The sequence below is a fragment of the Bos javanicus genome, chromosome 11 (genome assembly GCF_032452875.1).
Source record: "Bos javanicus breed banteng chromosome 11, ARS-OSU_banteng_1.0, whole genome shotgun sequence".
Lineage (NCBI taxonomy): Eukaryota > Metazoa > Chordata > Mammalia > Artiodactyla > Bovidae > Bos > Bos javanicus.
This window is the reverse complement of record NC_083878.1, coordinates 15,183,395-15,197,584: the sequence shown is the minus strand read 5'-3', so window position 1 is coordinate 15,197,584 and position 14,190 is coordinate 15,183,395. Positions and strand designations below refer to the sequence as shown.

At 34.7% G+C, this 14,190-nt stretch overlaps 1 protein-coding gene across 8 annotated transcripts in view; it reads right to left on the bottom strand.

The window, feature by feature from the left end:
• Nucleotides 1-14,190, bottom strand: part of BIRC6 (baculoviral IAP repeat containing 6) — a 213,342-nt gene that overhangs the window by 117,738 nt on the left and 81,414 nt on the right. For 6 of the 8 annotated variants that reach the window (XR_009739323.1, XM_061432032.1, XM_061432034.1 and 3 more), the window contains 9 exons: nucleotides 13,915-14,061; nucleotides 7,559-7,746; nucleotides 6,469-6,792; nucleotides 6,160-6,259; nucleotides 3,645-3,859; nucleotides 3,110-3,318; nucleotides 2,441-2,787; nucleotides 1,296-1,515; nucleotides 652-785 (listed from right to left, as the gene is read on the bottom strand). Coding sequence is in view for 7 of the 8 variants with exons in the window: in XM_061432032.1 (XP_061288016.1) it covers nucleotides 652-785; nucleotides 1,296-1,515; nucleotides 2,441-2,787; nucleotides 3,110-3,318; nucleotides 3,645-3,859; nucleotides 6,160-6,259; nucleotides 6,469-6,792; nucleotides 7,559-7,746; nucleotides 13,915-14,061 (1,884 nt within the window). In the remaining variant the exon portion in view is untranslated. The remainder of the gene's footprint in view (nucleotides 1-651; nucleotides 786-1,295; nucleotides 1,516-2,440; nucleotides 2,788-3,109; nucleotides 3,319-3,644; nucleotides 3,860-6,159; nucleotides 6,260-6,468; nucleotides 6,793-7,558; nucleotides 7,747-13,914; nucleotides 14,062-14,190) is intronic. The other 2 variants (XM_061432030.1, XM_061432035.1) reach the window with 2 other exon arrangements.

Sequence of the window (14,190 nt, the reverse complement as noted above, 5' to 3'; positions counted from 1 at the left end):
ATAACTCCAAAATACACCATATAATTATCAATACGAATATTTATTTATATTAAGCCTCAAAATTGAAACCTGCGGCCACAAATTGAATAACACATCAAATCTAATGGAAGATTTAACAAATCTTTCATGGTACAAAAACGGATTCATAAGTATAATTTGAAATCTAACAGGTAATAACTTATAGAAAACAAGGTATAAGAAACTATTCTTAGACTTAAAGGGGGCTGAAATTTTTTAAAAAAGGTCTCAATTTATAAGTCATATAGTTTCGCACCATGTTTCAGAGTTTTTATTCCAGTAACAATTTTCCTGCTCAAATGAAGCTCATTATCAATAAACAGAACAGCAGTGCTGCCAAAAAACTTAAACGTGAGAGCCGATTTTAATCATGATAGTATAAAAACAACATACACAATAATTTCCAAGTTCAAAATTCACATAAAGAAAAGGTACACATTGAAAAAGCAGTAACCACATGACAGTCAATCACATGAAGGCTGGTCATTCTAAAAAGTCTGTGTCACAAAAATATCAACAAAATGTGCAGCAAAACAAATATTAAAATGAATATTTCAGAGTAGATAGTTTATAAAAAACAGTATTTACAGGAATCTTATGTTTTTACTTGAAAAACACTAATTCAAATAATACCTTCTGTCCTCCTATGCATGGGTAACTGTGGCTGAAGAGGTGACAGTAAGTTATCCAACAGATTAAGTAAGCTTTCTAATACTCCACTGTTACTAAGTGATCTCTGACCAATGCAGGAAAGTAACATGAAGACCCTAAAAAGAAAAAAAAAGATACAAACAAAACACTGAGTATGAATCAATTTAACTGTTCATATTCAAAATAATTCACACTGTAATTTAAGAGACTAATGATAGACTATTTGGTTATTAGTAAGATTTATATCTGGAAGCACAATGTTAAAAATAGCTCTTTTTCAGCTATTTGCTTATATTTTCTAAGTTTATCCACAAGAAATCACGTAGAAACAACATTATCACAGACTCAAAAAAATACGTTTGACACATATAGCAATAGAATCTGATAGGAAATACGTGTAAACACAAATCAATAAACTCCATAGACTTAGTTAGGAAACTGAAGAATACGGTTCAGTTATATCATGTAGAATCTTCTTCAATATGCCCTTCACTGGGCATTGCTCAAACTCTGAAAAGACATGCTTAATTTTTCCACACTCAGTACCCACATACACAACATTTCCAATTTGAACACTGTGGGAATAAATCACTAATAACAAATTATTCCAGCATTTTCTGACCTACCTATCCTGTGGAAAGATGAGAAGCTGCTCGGAATTGTACAATTCCTGAAGAACATTAGAAAGAAACTGGCCCCACCATCTTTCACCACCACAGAGCTGAACAAGTAGAAGACCAGTATGCAACCGTATCTTTGGGGTTCCACTGATGCACAGGTGTTTAAAAAGCTCTTCACAGGCCTGGGCATGGAACGTACTCTGCAAAACTGCAGGAACAGAGTGTCCTATTACAAGAAAGAAAACAGTAAAATTTCCTATTTAAGAGTATGCTGTAGGATCAAAATCAGCATTCCCAGATAGGCTTTCCTCCTTACCAGCAAAATCTGGTCTATTTATTTATTCCTTATATATAGAATTTTACTTGCTAAATATTTGGGGGGGGGGGGGAATGGCAATTACATCAATTATACTTGGCACCCCACTCTAGTACTCTTGCCTGGAAAATCCCACGGCGGGGAGAAGCCTGGTAGGCTGCAGTCCATGGGGTCACTAAGTCGGGCACGACTGAGCGACTTCACTCTCACTTTTCACTTTTATGCACTGGAGAAGGAAATGGTAACCCACTCCAGTGTTCTTGCCTGGAGAATCCCAGGAACAGCGGAGCCTGGTGGGCTGCCGTCTATGGGGTCGCACAGAGTTGGACATGACTGAAGTGACTTAGCAGCAGCATACTTCTTCTATGTGGAGTTAGGTGAATCAGATAGCTCTGTGTGGTGTGTGTGTGTGTGGAGTTAGGTGAATCAGATAGCTGTGTGTGTGTGTGTGTGTGTGTATTTGGGTGCACACAGTCACAACCATATGTAATGATCAAAAATAGCTCCTGGCTAGAAACTGACAGTTCTGTTAGATTAGCAACTTATTAACAGCTTTCAGTGTTGAATTTTCAAATATTAATTATTATTTTGCCAGGTAACACAATGATGTAGAACATCAATAGCTGAAACTCAAGAAAAAATTAACCATAGACCTATTTAAGAAAAACAAATTAAAAAAAGGGAAAAAAATGAATCAACCTAAAAATGCATTTCAAAAACATATCAGAAAGGATATCAAAATAAACAGTACCCAGTAAATATTAATACATTAAAACATACAAAATCATATCAAATGTATTTCCGGCCTTTTTAAGTACTTAAGCTAAATACAAACCATTGGAAGAGTGAAGAAGGCTGAGCAAAGTGTCCAATAAATATCTGATGATGGTACGTAACTGCTCTGTGGAAGATGTCTGAATTAAATCTTTTGGGTCTGATGTTTCACTCAACATCTTCCTACTTGCACCAAGAGCTACTTTGAGCCTCTGCACTGCATTATGAGCCAAATTTAGTTGAAGCTGTAGCTGGATACAGTCCTGATAGGCAGAAAAAACTCGACTGTCCTCCTCGACTGCCTTGTCTGGCTTTCGCAAAAAGTACTGTGCGTTGTTAGCACTGTTGAGAGGAGGAAGATCAATACTTTGCAAAAGAGTTTCCAGTCGATGACAAGCTAAGTTATACCTATAAGAAAAAAATAAATGAACAAAATAATTCTTGCAATGTTCTCTTTAAAATACATATACGAATACACACAAAAATTAAATCTCTAGAACAAGTTAACATACAACTATTAGAAAGAATTAATCAATTGGTAAATAGTAAAAAAAAAAAAAATTATTAAATCATATTAATGCATTAAACATTATAACACGCTAGTGTCCTCCTGCTTTTTGCCCTTCTCTATACACTTATGAAAAAGTATTTCTTGACCAAGTATATGCAAGACATTATATAAAATATACAGCTTCAATAAGATTAAAATATACACCAATTTTCTACTAACCTGCACTGTATATCCTCCTGTAGAGCAACCATCATTGCTAAATGCTGGTCAATTTCTGGTTGGTTTGCAGATTCTCCCTCTCCCCTCAGAGGATCATGCATTAATTTCAGTTCACTCTCCCAAGGCAAGATATAGGTATGACCATAGTAAAATCCTAATGGAATTTTAGCTCTGGCATTTGTACTTCCGTAACGTCCAATGACAGTGATCTGAAATGAAAACTTATAAATATACATACCTACTCATCTACAACAATAAAAATCTGAATCATATATTAAAAAATTATAAAAAGATACATATTTTATTAAAGTACAGTTGATCTATACTATTGTGTTCATTTCTGCTGTACAGCAAAGTGATTCACTTATACATACACATACACACTCTTTTTTATATGTTTCCATTATGGTTTACCACAGGATATTGAGTATGGTTCCCTGTGTTATAAGGATACTTTTAAATTATGTCTGAATATTTTCCCTAACTTATCAGAAACAGAGAGAGTGTACCAATTCATCTTCTTGAAGTTCTTTACCTTCATGAATCTGCACACTGGAGGTGGTATCAAATCATGCAGAATTAGTGAATGGGTGCTAATATCAGTTGCCACTACCAATCGCCTCCCGTCAACCTCTTCTCCTAATGTCCAAATGTCAATTGACAAGGAGGCCAAGTCTCCACAAGTGGGAATCAATACATCTGTCAATAGTATTGGTCTGCCAAAATCCAAGGTCACAAATCTCCTTGCTCCTATGAGAGAGAGAGAGCAACGGCTGACGTAAAAGACCACGAAAATTAACCACAAGATACACTCAGAAACAATTTGGAACATTTATCTTAAAATATAAAATCAACTTACTAAACTATAGACAATTAAGAAGTTAAAAATTGTCATTCAAAAATTGTCTAAAATTTCCATCTGTATTAAACTCCAAGATCTAAGTTAAAATATATATATAAGAATAAGTTAAAAAAAAGTTTAAAAAAAAAAAAAAAAAGAATAAGTTACTGTGAAGGCAACCAACTGTACACATAAGCTTATTTTAAAACTTTAAAACCAAAAAAGGTAAATCAGCAAAAACAGAATATAGGTGAACTCAATAAACTACCTATCTGTTCTTCTTTCAGTCATTTGGTCTTTTTTTCCTTCTAATTTCACTAACATCTTTTGGAGCTGCATCTTACATTGTGGTTAAGATGTAAAGGAAAAGTGTAAGGCTTAAATCACATGTAGTCATTGCTGCTGCTGCTGCTAAGTCGCCTCAGTTGTGTCCAACTCCGTGCAACCCCATAGACGGCAGCCCAACAGGCTCTGCCATCCCTGGGATCCTCCAGGCAAGAACAGTGGAGTGGGTTGCCATTTCCTTCTCCAATGCGTGAAAGTGAAAGTAAAGTCGCTCAGTCATGTCCGACTCTTAGCGACCCCATGGACTGCAGCCTACCAGGCTCCTCCATCCATGGGATTTTCCAGGCCACAGTATTAGAGTTGGGGTGCCATTGCCTTCTCTGCATGTAGTCATTACTACCACACTAAAAAAATCTCTTACTAAGGCCCTCCAATGGAGACAGATAAAGCTTCTCTCGAACAGTGCTTCCCTCCCATATTGACACATCACTGTCTTGTCAGCTCAGTACCAGATGAAGCAGAAGGCTTACTATTAAGGGCCACACTGAAGAGGGAGCACGTCTTCTCTGTGTGAGCTCATATTAACGAAAGGCAACAATGAGCTGAGAGGAGAGCAGATTTGCATCTCACATACATTTCAGGAATAAGGTCAATTACTGAAACAGTAGGCAGAATCATTAATAAAAATCCTAATTATTTTTATTCTTTATTGGCTTGGGGGCCAGATAGCAATCTTACTAGTTACACTATATGGTGAAGGAACCCAACTAAATTTAATAGGACTAGTAATATCTCCACAGAGCTGTTTTATGGAAAACCAGGGAGTTATCAATAATTTTTCCTAAACAGCTAAGACTACTGAATGAAAAACATAATTCTCCCCTTTAGGGGGCTAACATGCCATCATCAACCCCATAGATAAAAAACCAAATCATAGTGTAAACAACTGCTAACACTTCGTAAGACTGGACACATAAGACTGGATGATAAATTTCACTCTAAATGCCACAAACACTAATGCTGCTACCAATGAATGGTTAGTTGGGCAGAAAACACCATTAACATTTTTTTAAAAACTCTTCCAAAGAGGAAACAACCCACTGCAATAAAGCAAATATGGTTCAACTCTTCATATAGTGAAAACTAATACAGTACTCACTATCTTCACATTACTTACCCTGGCTGATTCATGTCAATGTATGGCAAAAACCACCACAATCCTGCAATTAGCCTAATTAGCCTCCAATTATAAAGAATAAATTAATTAAAAAAACACACATACACACACACATACAACAAGGATTTTGTTAAGTTCTGCTGCTGCTCAAGCCCAGAAATAACAGCTGGTAGGATAATAAGGGAAACATTTCCTACAGTGTATTAGTAAACATGCTCTAACGGAAAGCACCTATCCTGATCATAGGTCTCTAGCAATATAAGCATGGTAGAGGCCTAAGTAAAATCTTAGTTCTCCAGAGACCATGAAATGTTCATCCTACTTAGTTACTATCATTAGCAGTAACTCTGTCAGCTATTCTCAAAAAAATGGTTCCACGATTAGAACCATGAGACTAATGCTAGCCTTAGAAACACCTCTTTAAGCATAATTTTTAGTGTAATTGTAACTGAGCAGCTACAATGAAGGCAGATATTTATGTCAACCATAGCCCAAGAGGTAAGATTCTTATACAGATCAAACCCACTGTTTGGACAGAATGAATGAAACTACTCAGCAGCACACTTCCATTCAACTTCATCAGTACAGAACTTGAGTCTTAATGTAATGCATACTCTTGGTAAAAAAGCACTTTCCTCAGAGCAGACGTGATTTATTTCCACAGAAAAATCAAACTACAAAATATTGTCTTCCAAGAACCAACAGACAAAGCAAAAAAATATATATTTTAAGAAAATAAAAGATTACCTGAATGCATTCGCTCTATAATAATGGACTGGTGAGGTGGAGGTTGAAGAAAATGTGAAGCGTGAGAAATTGCAAGGGCTAGACCAGAACCAAGTGGATTCTAGAAAAGAAAAAAGTATAATTCTATATTGATATCACTCTTGCTCTATAAAAACTAATAACCATAAAATGAAGTTAATAAGTCTCATTTCCTGATGTATATTCTGCAATATTTTATAAAATAATCTAATTTGCCTTCTAAAGTTAGCATATACATAAAAATATTTTTAAATGTCTAAGCGAACACCTATTTAAAATATAGTAATTTACCATTCTGGACTTGTTGGAATTTTTGTTATGTGCAGCAAGATTGACTGTTGGGGGATCAATAACTGAGCCTGGGAAAAGCTGTGCAAGTTCGGCATTAATCACAACGGAAACTGCTTCATTGGGTGGGGTAAGTGGTGGAGTCATAAAAAGTGGTGTTGTTTTTGGAGTGGGTGGAATAACATCAGATGGATGAATGAAGAATCCAGGGGCTGCCACTGGGTTGGAAGGCACAGAGCTGTGAACAGGACCTGCTGCTGATGCTGCGGATGCTGCTGCAGCTGCTGCAGCTGTTGTCTGATGTAACTTGGCTTCCAGCTTTGCTTTCTGTAAAAGAAGTAAAAGCAACAAATATAGACTAACCCTGCCTACCTAATCTGTGGGGAACACTATATGGCATATATTATGAAAATAAACATGATTAACTGGATCCTAGTGCAATAAATATGAAATTAAGTAAGAAAAATTGACTCAATATGAATGGAATACTTCTATGTTGCATATATATCTCCTTAAAAATCTAATATTAAAGTTCCTGAGTATTTCGGCAGTAGGACTTTCTCAAAGCAAAGGTGGAAAAGAAGAGCAATTAACATAAATAAGGAAACAAAATTCTTCTCAAAACAAAATATTAACAGGAAGCAGATTCTCATGTTGCCTAACCTGACACAATCTGTCACTAGGAATTGTATATAGTCCACAACAAAATCTCCAAAACATGCTATTATTACTAAATTTTAATTCACATTCATTTAGTGTCTTTAAATGTTTTAGGTTTTACAATCCATAAAAATAGTAACTGTTAACACTTACATTTGACCAAGAATATTTATAAATAGAATAAAGAATGGACTTTAAAGATTACAAAGAAAATATGAATTATATTCCCCAAGATATGTAATATAAAATGCATTTAAATAATTTTTAAAAATTTAAGTATATCATGAAGATGTTACCTCAATTTTTGCAGAAAATGGTTATCTCAGATCGGTCAACCTAATTTCCTTTATGAAAATAACAGTCATTTTTACAGTACTTTTTCAGCTTTTGAAGTTTAGAGACAGCATGAACAAAGAGCCAAATAGTCTCCAACCTGTTGCTGAAGCTTCAAAAGCTGCTGCTGTTTCTCTTGCAGCACCTGTAGCTGTTGCTCGGCTGAAGCCATTGCATGAGAGAGAGACTGCAAAGCTACCTGGGCTGCTGAACTCAGGGCTGTCGAAGCTTCCCCAACTGTCCCAGATGATAGTCCACCTACTGCAGGGGTAACCCCGAAGGAACTCACTGGCATTAAGACAAAGGGGGAAAAACAGGATAAAGAAAAGGCTCACAGAGAAACATGTACAAAAGCACACTACTTCGACACTAAACAACACTTCATTTTCATTTAAAAAATAAAAATATTGAGAGGAAATCTTAATGGTAAAACTATATTGATAATAATAGTATTCAAGTATAAGGGATCCAAGAATGACTTCTTAATCAAAGAAAATTAGTATACTTTTCAGTTTAAAAATACTTTTAGCCTGAAGACATTTCATTTAATATGGCTAAAATGAAAATAAAAAACAATAATCTTATACAGTTTGAGCATGAGAAATAAACTGATGTTTGCTTTACTAAGATTTCCTACAGAAACAACTTCTTCTTCTCCCTTCTTCTCCCTCCCCTAAAAAGCTAAAAAAAAAAAAACCAAAAACCTTTCAATTATAAGAACATCGTTTAACAAGACTGATGACACCGATTTCCTCATTTTATAGCACAGCCTAATAAGAGAATCTGGCCCACATACAATATGTAAAGCAGTGTTTCCTCAGAACATGAACAGGAAGAGAAAGATGTCCTACGCACAAATAAGTCTGGCACACACTGCTTACCCATGAATACTACCATTTTTAAAGATCTATAAAATTACACAAGTTTAAAATATTTTTACTCCCCTTTTCAACATTATTCAAATATGTATTATAGAAGAATTTTTTTCCCATTAAATATTTAACAGTGTCCGTGTAAAACATTTTGAGAAAAGCTGAGATAAAAATTTAATTTCATAAACTCACACAATCTTCAACAAAAGAGGCAAGAACATACATGCAATGGAGAAAAGACAGTCTCTTCAGCAAGCTGTACTGGGAAAGCTGGACAGTCACATGTAAATCAATCAAGTTAGAACACACCCTCACATCATACACAAAAATAAACTCAAAATGGCTTAAAGACTTAAATATAAGACATAACACCGTAAAACTCCCATAAGAGAACATAGGCAAAACATTCTACAGATAAATAGATATAAATCACACCAATGTTTTCTTAGGTCAATCTCCCAAGGCAACAGAAATAAAAGCAAAAATCAACAAATGGGACCTAATCAAACTCACAGGCAGAGCAAAGAATACTATAAACAAAACAAAAAGACAATGTATGGATTGGGAGAAAATATTTGGGAAAATGCAACCAGCAAGGGCTTAATATCCAAAATATACAAACAGTTCATACAACCCAACAATAAAAAAAACAAACAGCCCAACTGAAAAATGGGCAGCAACCTAAATATAAGAAGACATACAGAGGGCCAATGGACACGTGAAAAGATGCTCAACACCACTAATTATTAAGAGAAGTGTAGAACAAAACTACAACAAGCCATTGCCTCACACTGGTCAGAATGGCCTAATTAAAAAGTCTACAAGCAACAAATGCTGGAGAGAGGGTGGACAAGAGGAAACCCACCTACGCTGTTGGTGGGAATGTAAGTTGATACAGTCACTACTGAAAACAATATGTAGGTTCCTTAAAAAACTAAAAATAGAACTTCCATATGATTCAGCAATCCCACTCCTGGGAATATAACCAGAGAAAGCTTTGACTCAAAAAAACATACATGTACCCCAATGTTCACTGCTGCACAATTTATAATAGCCAAATCAAGGAAGCAATCGAAGTGCCCATCAAAAGATGAATAGATAAAGATGTGGTATACATATATAATGGGATACTACACGGCCATGAAAAAGAATGAAACAATGCCATTTGCGGCAACATGGATGAATTTGGAAATTATTATGTTAAGTGAAATAAGTCAGAATGAGAAAGACTCACTTATATGGAGGAAAGACAACTGCTACAATAATAGGAAATGTAGAAGTTACCCTGTAGGGCTAAAACCTTAGTGGTAGAACTAGGATTAGAAACAAGGGCCATGTGAAATCAAATATAACATGAGGCACAATGCTAAGTAAGGAACTTAACTCACTTAAACTTTGCAATGGCCCATGAGTAGGTAATACTGTTACCCTATTTCACAGGTAATGTATCTAAAACTGAGGGAGAGACACAGAAAAAATTAACATAACATTTTAAATCCACAATATCCCAATAAATATAAATAAGTAAAACTGAGGGAAGTAATTTGCTCATAAATATTTGAAAAGTAGGACGGGGGAGGTAATCTAACAGCATATCTTGACATTTAACAATGAATATGCTATGCCAGAATTCAAATAAACTATTTTTTTAAACTAAGTTATAATCACAAGATAGAAATAACAACAAAACTGTGCATAGCCTCTTAGAATAAAAAATTTCCTCTATTAAAAAAAAAAAAGGTCACTACACTGAAGCCATTCGATACCTCATATACCACGCACAAATTCAACTATATGAGTTTGGTCAAAGAAAATGCAGTCATATCTCATACAAGCTGTGTGTCCCAAAATAAAATCTACTTGCTCCACCAACTGTTCCACCAAAGCAACAGAAGTTCACTCCAACTCTAGAGGGAAAATTATTAGACTTACTGAAGCATTTATGTTGGCCTTGTACTTTGGGGATAATTTAAATGACTTTCAATATTAACCATGTATACTTTAGCCTTCTACTGACTTTAAAATCTAATGCCCAAATAATATTCAAAGGAAAATGAGGTAAATCATGAGAAACACATAAAAGACAAACAATCCAAGAAAATGTCATTCTGCTACTACAAGAGCAAAGAAAAAAATAAAGAGAAATGAAAATGAAATTATGAGATAAATCCAAATGAATACTGAACACAAAAATTATAACAATAACCATGAGAATTAAAATAATATAAAATTAAGGTATGAAGTCATATTGCCATATAACTCAGAAAAGTGATTAAATAATGTTCAACATATTTGCACCATTTGGGGAAAAAAGTAACTGGATTTCTGGATATCAAGGATACATGTATATTATGCTCTCTGGGATAACTGCTAAAAATGATAAAAAAAAGAAAAATAGCTCAGTAAAAATAGAATCACCAATAAAATGGAAACAGGGAAAACAAGAAACATCTAATAGGCAAGATGAGAAATCTAACAGAATATATAAAATACATGGCAGATTTGAATACAAATATATTAGCAATTATATTAAATGTAAAGAAGCTAAATACTCCAATTGAAAGAACGGGACAAAAAAGGTTAAGTACATTCTGCTTATAAAAGACGTATTTAAAATAAGGAGATTCTGCAAAGTAAAAGTAAAAACATATACCATACAAATAGTAACCTAAAGAAAGCTGATGACTAGTAGAGAAATATCAAAAGAAGTAATTTTAGGAAAATCAATGCTACAGAGAGATAATACCTAACAATAAAAGATTCAATTCATGAGAAAGATACAACCATTCTAAATTTGTATGGCAGCTTCAAAATGCATAAAACAAAAACTGTTGAAACCAAAAACAGACAAATCCAAAAGTATAATGACAAGAAATTAACATGCTGATCTTATTAACTCCAAAAAAAAAAGAAACAGATAAAATAATCAATAAAGAGATAATTTGAAGAACACAATTAGCAAACTGTATATCCAAGTGGATATACAGAGTACACTTCACCAAGCACAGACTAAACATTACGGGTGAATGTAACAATCATAACATGGAATTTCAATGGCTGACCAAAAAATACATAAATGCAATTCTATACCACACAGACCTTACTCAACCAGTGTTTAGGAACATGTAGCTAAGAAGTTATGAAAGTGAAAGTTAGTTGCTCAGTTGTGTCCGACTCTGCAACCAACCAGGCTCTTCAGAACATGGGATTTCTCAGACAAGAACACTGGAGTGGGCTGCCATTCCCTTCTCCAGGGTATCTTCCCGACTCAGGGATTGAACCCAGGTCTCCAGCACTGCAAGGCAGATTCTTTACTGTCTGAGCCACCAAGGAAGCTGAGCTAAGAGATTATACAAAAAACAAATAAAAAGCTAGAAATGATTACTCTAAAAAAGTTAGGACAACATTTACCTTCTTCAAAGAGTGAGGGAAAAATAAATTGAAGTGGGCATAAAGAAATCTGTTTACAGAGTACTGGAAATGTTGTTTCTTGACCTGGTAGTCATACGGGCGGTTTGTGTTGTGATAAATTGCTTCCCTATACAATTGTTCAGAGAAGGCGATGGCACCCCACTCCAGTACTCTTGCCTAGAAAATCCCATGGATGGAGGAGCCTGGTAGGCTGCAGTCCATGGGGTCGCAAAGAGTCGGACACGACTGAGCGACTTCACTTTCACTTTTCACTTTCATGCATTGGAGAAAGAAATGGCAACCCACTCCAGTGTTCTTGCCTGGAGAATCCCAGGGACGAGGGAGCCTGTTGGGCTGCCGTCTATGGGGTCATACAGAGTGGACACGACTGAAGAGACTTAACAGCTTAGCAGCAGCATACAATTGTTTACTGCACTTATCTGTATGAGTATTATATTTCACAATTAACATGTTTCAAAATAAAAGGAGACAGAAGTTGAGAGACTACACTCATCTTCTAGCACCTTATGATCACAACTCAGGACTTTGTCTTAAAATTTAATAAAATCCCTCTGCTGGCAACAGTTTTGATCTGAGTGCAATACAAAGTTGAATTCTTATAAAAGCATAGACTACTTTTGGAATGATAAGAAACTGGTCCTATTATTTGTTTTGCAAAAGAAATGGGTAGGAATGTGAAGGAATAATTTTTTCAAATCACATCTTTTGTTTTAAAATATTACTGAATATTTTAAATATTCTGTTTTAAAATATTGTCTGAAAATATTACTTATCCAAATACATCAACTTTCTTAAAATAAAAAAATTAATTTCATGACAGTTCCAAAGAAAAAAGCCTGATTTAAAAAACTAAAGAGTTCTCAGACTCCCTGGTGGTCCTATGGTCAAGATTCTGTGCTTACACTGTGGAGGGCATGGGTTTGATCCCTGGGCTGGGAACTAAGATTCTGCAGCCAATCAATCAATAAATCAATATATAAAACAAAACTAAATAATTTTCTGGAAGTTTATTTTCTTGTTATGGCATGTTTCCATACCACGCTAAATGTTTAAGTTTCTATAAAATGACTGTAATAGTCCAAGAAAACAAACATAAGTAGATAATGACCCTTCTGGCATCTCCACGTAAAAGAAATATAAAATTTTATTTTAAAATGAAAACACTCAGCTAGATAAGTCATGAATTTCACTTAGTGGTTACTTCCACAATTGCAAGAAATATGATTCTGAATAAAAAGGCACTCAAACAACTGTTAAGCTCCCTTTAAAACATGCTGCCATTCTGGACCCAAGTGCAAGATTAAATTTTTCATGACTTTCATGACTTCTCAAGCAACTATTTTTACTTTCTAAAGAAACAAAGACATTCACAAAAAAAACACAAACAGTAGAAGTCATTCAAGACAATATTCAAAACCACATCTGTGACTATAATACAAATATAAAACATATTCCAATATTTTAATTACAAAAACTTCAATTATTTGTGCCCAGACAGAAATATGTGTGAATAAACACATATCTTACAACATAAAGAAAAAAAACAAAGGAAAAAAGATGTAAAAAATAAACAAGTTGTCATCAATCATTCATTTAAAGCAACACCACCACCATAGATTCAAACACACAAATAACAGGTTCATGTATCCAAAGTTGTTTTAAACTAGCTGAAAAAATAGTTTTCCCTCTTCACTCATCTCAAACTTCTCAAAGACACTAACAAATATACTTTTAACTTGAAGTGCAAGAAATAACACCATGATATGAACACTGCACACAAGCCTGGCCGACAGCTGATGACTACTGCAGATGGATAATGAAAAGAAAGTTTATTGTACTCTTCCTAACTTTACTTTTATCATGTGTGATATTTTCCAAATTGAAATGATTCTAAAATTCCACACACATAAAAGCAAAAAGATTTAACATAGGGTTCTAGAAGGTAGGGGCAACAACCCATGAATAGACTTAGAAAAGATCTGAAACTGCTTATGATTTTTCCTCACAATCTCCCTCCAACCAATAAGTTTCTACTTCACACAACAGTAAAGGCGTTTTACAGATAATATAAACAGATATATAAACACTTATATATCACTTTATTGCAACATAAAATATGTAACAAAAACTGTGTGTAAGAGAAGGTACATACCAGTAAACGTACTTGCATCATCCCTCTCTATTCTTGTTCCATCACTAGTTGACACACAAGAAAAGTGCAGAGGCTCAACTTCTAGAAGTCCAGTGAGAGATGTGAAACTACCTTCAGCAGCGGTGCCACTACTAACCTTTCCATTTCCTAATACAAAGGAGAGACAAGTTTGATAAAGGGTGAATTAATCTTAACAAGGCAACAGTCATAGTGAGAATTATAGCCACCACTTCAATTTTAACTACAAAGATGTATAAATGCACAAACCTTACACAG